This window comes from Pteropus alecto, unplaced genomic scaffold (assembly GCF_000325575.1).
Source record: "Pteropus alecto unplaced genomic scaffold, ASM32557v1 scaffold89, whole genome shotgun sequence".
Lineage (NCBI taxonomy): Eukaryota > Metazoa > Chordata > Mammalia > Chiroptera > Pteropodidae > Pteropus > Pteropus alecto.
In genome coordinates, this window is record NW_006443130.1 from 1630138 (window position 1) to 1636137 (window position 6000).

At 58.2% G+C, this 6000-nt stretch overlaps 1 protein-coding gene across 13 annotated transcripts in view; it reads right to left on the reverse strand.

The window, feature by feature from the left end:
• FANCA (Fanconi anemia complementation group A) overlaps nt 1-6000 on the reverse strand; it is a 41539-nt gene that overhangs the window by 12486 nt on the left and 23053 nt on the right. For 5 of the 13 annotated variants that reach the window (XR_003043545.1, XR_003043546.1, XM_025040810.1 and 2 more), the window contains exons 21-28: nt 5914-5987; nt 4389-4496; nt 3209-3345; nt 2706-2776; nt 2317-2413; nt 2055-2242; nt 977-1073; nt 792-878 (exon numbers count right to left, since the gene is read on the reverse strand). Coding sequence is in view for 7 of the 13 variants with exons in the window: in XM_025040810.1 (XP_024896578.1) it covers nt 792-878; nt 977-1073; nt 2055-2242; nt 2317-2413; nt 2706-2776; nt 3209-3345; nt 4389-4496; nt 5914-5987 (859 nt within the window). In the remaining 6 variants the exon portion in view is untranslated. Of the gene's footprint in view, nt 1-66; nt 1074-2054; nt 2243-2316; nt 2414-2705; nt 2777-3208; nt 3346-4388; nt 4497-4540; nt 5425-5913; nt 5988-6000 lie in introns of those variants that run through there. The other 8 variants (XM_025040811.1, XM_006923427.3, XR_001517900.2 and 5 more) reach the window with 7 other exon arrangements.

Below are 6000 nucleotides of genomic sequence, written 5' to 3' on the forward strand. Positions count from 1 at the left end.
GTGTTCGCTGTGAGAGGTTGAGGACGTACGCGCGACCGGCCAGGCCCGGCAGAGACCCTGTGTCACCTGCTGGGGCCTCGGCAACCTCGCGCGGGGCGAGCTGTCCAGTCACAGACTGCCTCCGGGTGAGGAGCCCTCAGGGAGGGCTTGGTGCACGCAGGCAAGTCCTCCTGGGCTGCGCGCTGGGAAGCTGAAGTGCTGGGTCCCAGCCCCTTCCGCTGGGTGGTGCCGCCCCGCAGACTTCGCTGGCACTGAAAGTGTGCCCATCGGATAAGCTGACCGGGGATGTGCTAAGGTGACGTTGCCCCGTATTTACTGAGGACCATGGGGACAGCGCTGGGTCACACAGTAAGTGGAACTGGAAAGTGGAGCTAGGGACCTCCCCGTCTGGACTCCTACGCTTTGCTCCATGCTTTAAAATTCGGAGATCTGGGACTAAGCTCCAACGACCAAGAGTCTGTGCCTTTAAAAGCCTCTCAGTTGATATTACTGTGGAGCTTGGACTCGAGAACCAGGTTTAAACCTCACCAGGGATGTTCCCTAAGAACCTGCGGAAGGAGGAACACCGGTTCCGCCACGACCTCGCCTTCACTTTCGATGTTTAAGATTTCTAGCATGCGTCTTTCAGTATCTCGTCTTCTACTGAATGTAACAAACATTCAGTAGACGAGGGAACTCTAAAGGAAATTTGGCATTCTTTAAACGGGGACGTACTTTTTATGAATATTTATTTTTTAATTCACTTGTTTTATAAATATTAGCATATGCTTCTTTAAGAATAGAGAGGGCACCTGTAGTTGTTGTCTTACACCCCTCATTTGAACACAGAGAACAGAGGAAAGGCAGCGTTCGGCCCGAGCAGGCAGATGAGGCTGCTCCTAGGAAACAGCAGGTGAATAACGGAGCAAGGGCCTCGGACTCCTGCAGAAAGCTGCAGACTCACAGGGGGACGGAAGAAAGGACCCGACAGACCTACCTTTTTTATAAGGCCTGGCGATAAACAGCTGTACCAAGTGTCGTGTGACTGAGATGGAAACTTACACAAAGAGTAAGAAATTGCCGCCGTACAAAATCTGAAAACAGAAAGCAGAAATTAAAACGCACAAATGTGATCCATGCACGATAAGGGATGAAAGAAAAGTCCAAATGTCACAAATGAACTGAGAGCATTTGAAACCACGTGGCCTGAGGTCAGTCCTTGGCTTCAGCCCTCTGAGCACTGGGAAGCAGCCCCCACGGCACAGCGTCCAGCCTGAGCTCTGTCCACGCCGAAGGCAGAGACTCAGAAGACGTGTGAACACTTGGACTCTGCAGATAAGGGCTTGCGTTCTCTGCAGAAAGACCCACGACGAGGACAAAGATGTCGGGAGAAGTGGTGGGGGTAAAAGGGCTTCCGTGAACCCCAGGGTCAGCAAATAGTCACGTCCTCCTAAAGGGGTACGTGGAGCCAGAGAGAGGCATGCTCAGCTTTACACACAGCCTCACGGCAGCCCCTGCTCAGCCCTGGTTGGCTGTGAAGTCGGGGGAGGAGAAGCGGGCGGAGTCAGGCAATTGGCGAGGAAGAGAGTGCGGGGTGGGAATTCCTACAGGACTGACTCCCACTGGGGACTGACTGGTGTTGCAAAAATACCATGGTGGGTCCTGGGCCATCTGCCTCTTGGCTGCACCCCAGGCCTGGCGCAGTGAGGGCCCAGTGGGGTGTAAGCCGGCAGATGCACAGGGTGACCTCAGAACCCTCTAGGAGAGTGCGCCTTTGGACAGGGCACCCCCATGTAGAGTCTGCCCCTGGGGAACAGCACAGCGCCAGGATGCTGGGTAGAGCAAGCCAACCCCTGACCCCGAGAATGCTGGGCAGTGGACAAGGACACTGCAGTCCGGGGTCAACGTCTTCAACAGCAGGTTAACAAATAAGTACGATCTCATTTTTATAAACAAAGAAACAAACACAAATACACACAAACGAGACTCTAGGAGGATACACAGCAAAATGGTAAAGAGTGACAATCTGTGGGCACAGAGTGGGGACCAGCAGCCAAGGCGGAGGACGCACCCACCTAAGGCAAAAGAGGGTGGACTCCTTGGTCCCGCAGGTCAGGAGGCTGCTGAAGAAGTCGGGGATGGACAAGCCCCTGGCAGGGGCAGGAGGGCTCACATGCACATCCGAGAACGCAGGCCCGGCCTTGCTGAGGTGGACGGCCAGGGCGGCCAGCCCCAGCACGTGCGAGGCACTGAGGCTCGGGCCCTGAGCGGAAGAGACCAGTGGTGTGCGGGCTGCGGGGCGAGGCCCGCTTCCCCCTGCACAGGCGGCAGCCCTACCTGGTGGTGGAGCAGCTGGCAGAGCCTGGTGAGCACGGCGGGGAGCAGCCTGTGTCCACACGTGGCCGTCACAAAGCGGGCGGCCCAGGAGCCCTGCCTGCAGAGACAGTGGCCAGTCCTGGTTCTGCCCAGCCCTCCCACTGAGTCTGGGAGACGAACAGTCAGCATGGGAGGCCTCAGAAAGAACCAGGCCATTCCCCAAAGAGCGGGGTCTCCTGTGGCAATGCTCTACTTCTGCCATATCCCCACCGGATAAACGTCACTGGCACAGCAGGAAGCCAGAGGACTAGGGACTGCCAGCCTCTCATCCTGGAGCCTGGAGAGGAGGTCTGCTCCACACAGGGCCCACCCAGAGCACCAGGCTGTCCCCAGGAACTTCCCAGCTCTACCTGTCTGGTGGGGCAAAGCTGGAGGCTGCCATTAGGTTCTGACAAAAAGATGTCAGCAGGAGATCCACGACCTGAGAGAAGAGACATGTCACTGAGGGCACCGTGTGTGCACCTGACCTTGTATTGTTCACGCGAACCACACGGGCAGGACCAAAGCGGAAACAAGGAGACCGCAGAGCAGGCCGCATTCGGAGAGAAAGCTCCCGCGCAAACTGGTACGAGGATCCTCATCCCCACACCCAGGAACATGACAGGCAAGTGTCACACCAACTCCACTCTTGGAATTGTACAGCAGGAAGCAGGCCCAAGAGTAAATACGTTAGGCTTTGGGTCTCTTTAAGGACGTCACGTTAGTACACACACAGGCCAGGGCCACTGACCCCATCCGTCCTGTCTCCACACACACACCTGACGCGGCGATCAGAGAGCAGAGCGGGCCCGTGTGTTCTGTTCTGCCCGCACGACCCTCCCCGCACCGTGCCTCGCTGGCGTCCCGCACACACCTTCTGTTCCCGCTGCTCCAGTTTTGGCACAAGGACACTGAGCTGGACCTTTGCGACCTCAGAGCTGCTGTCGTCCTCGCTGAGGCCCAAGGCAGAGCTGAGTCTCTGGGAAATCACCGCGACTCGGGCAGATATTGCTGCAGATGCAGGGGCTGGTCAGGGGCGTGTGGGGCAGGGGCTGAGGGCCGGCTGACCACAGCCACCTAGAGGCACGACTTGCCGTGGACCCTGGGCCACTCAGGGTCCCTCCTGCAGGCGGCCGTGACTAGACTGCTACAAGCATGTGACCCGGACAGACCAGGGCCAGAGGCCTCGCCTGCACCAGGTGAGAGGCCAAGACACCACTTCACTGTCAAAGTGCACTTTTACTTGGTAATTCCCCATCTGAAGTCACTTGTCGACTCCCCCTCACTGTAACCAAAGGCTCCGCATCCCAGCTGCAGAGCGCCTGCCCAGCGCCTGCCCAGCGCGGAGAGCCACAGAGCCTGCGCCAAAGTCGGGCACCCGAGGGGCCGCTGGCCACTGCTCTGCAGGAGCTCAGCTCTGAAGGGGCACGCCGAGGCCAGGCCCCAGGGAGCAGCGGGACTGGGCGGTTTGTTGTGTCTCCCCTGAGAGGCTCTACAGCACAGGGACTGTGCTACCGGGGTGGGGTGAATTCATGACACGCAAAACTGACTAGTTCCCAGGCAAAGGCGGGGCCCATGTGTTGTGCGTTCTGCCTTTTCCGTGGCGGAAACCAGGAGGCACGGGACTGGTCTCACTTCACACGCTGGTGTGCCAGCTCCGTGGTCAGAGCCGCCATGCCCTCCCGGCTCTCAGAAGCAGAGGCCCACACTGGGTGTCACAGGGATTCAGGCAGCTGGGATGCGAAAACCACACACCCAGGAATGACCCTCAGCCTCCTCCCCGTCGACTGTCCTCCTGGGGGCCGGACAGCAGAATATTCACCTTCTACCATGGCTTTGCGATGGCCTGAATAACCGGGCGGTCTCCCATGCTGACTGAACCCGCCCGCCCGCACACAGCCAGGCTTCCGTGACCAAATGCTGAATTGCGGGAACACGCAGTGGCCACTAGCACAATGAGGGAATGGCCTGGCTACTGAGCGCCAGCAATGGCCAGACATGCCTGCCCGGCCCACGAGCACCACGTAGACGGCCCTGTCCGCGCCCGTCCTCACCGTCATACTGGGCGGGGTCCGTCATGGCAGCTCTGAGCTCCTGCAGGGCGGCCGTGAGCGGTCCCAGCGGTCCTTCCGCACAGCTGGGGTCCGCCTTCATTCCCGGACCTGCAGCAGAGGGACGGGGGGTCACTTCAACAACCAGTCCAGACAGGCAACGCACACAGCTGCCCACACACCTACCCACTTCCACGCACAAAGAGGAGATGATCCCTCCGCCCTGAGGCTCGGTACCAAAGCCTTCGTACACAAGTTTCAGAAAAAGCGCATCCTGCGCGTCCAGCGCCACAGCGTGCAGAGCACGTGCCTGACGGACACAGGCCAGAAGCCCGGCGCACGGCGCAGGGCGGGGATGAGGAACACTGTGCTATTACTGTTTGCCATGAGATGTTAAAAACAAAACATAAAAATGAAAGACCAAGAATCAGTGTTTTAAAACAAAACAAGTTTAAGTTCTGATGTCACTGGAGAGGACATTAGGTATGCACAGTGGCCTCACACAGGCCCCCCCAGTGAGTGACACCAGGTAACACAGAACCTCGGGCTCTGTGAGCCCATCGGAACAGGTTCTAAGGGAGAAAACGTTCTGAAGGCCCCACATGGGGACCACGGGCCAGGGAGGGAGAGTGTGGCCCGCACCGCAGCCCCAGCCCCACTGTCGTCAGCGTGAGGTCTGGGACCCGCCCTTTGCCCACCCAGGTCGCTGGGCCTCCATGGCTGCTAGAAGTGGCCCCAGCTTGTGAGAGGAGGGCTCTGCCGGACCGAACCGGAAAACACAACTGCCTCTGTGAGCACAGCTGGCCCTGCTGACACGTGAACTAGCCGACACCAGCTGCTTCAATAGCGCTGCTCCTGCCTGCCACTTGTCAAGTGACACTGCTGAGGAACCAGGCCTGACAACGCCTCTCAGTCACCTTAGCGGCCAGAGCAGAGTGGGCCGGAACACACCAAGTCTGCCCATTGCTCCACTGCTCCAAACACGGCCACCTCACTGCCGCAACCTTTCAGATTTGACCTGGGTCTACGTCGCTGTTCCCTAGAAGCAGAAAGATCTCCAATCCACCACCGAAGAACCCAACTGTCCAGTCAGAGAGCTGTCACAGACCACCATCTGCGACACGCTTCAGTCAACGCTACAGGCCAGGAGCCTCGCTGCTGTGTCTGAGAGGTCACCTAAATTTAAAGCTTGAACTCAGGACAGGCAAAGAAAAGGCAGTCACACCCTCAGTGGGCGCAGAGGTAAAAAATGGTAAAGTGGACTTTGTACAGCATGTGCTGCTTTAGGAAAGTGCTCCATTAGGTAACTTGGGGGCCTCCGACTGGGAGCCTCGGAGCTGATGGCATCACGTTTGGCCCACCTGGTGTCATGTCTGGTGCTAGTGCTGGGTAGAATCTAAATCCGCAGCTCTGGCTGGACCCAGCATGACCTAACGAAACTAGGGAGGACTGAGGAGTCACGGAGACATCTTGTGGTCAGGCGGTAGGAAGGTGCTCGTCTTGGTAGCTGAAAACCGGTTAACCTTACCTGCTGGCTTCTCTTCAGCCGCAGAGCAGGCTTGGCGGTAGGTGGCGTACAGAGATGGGGGAATTTTATCTGCTCTGGATCTGGATC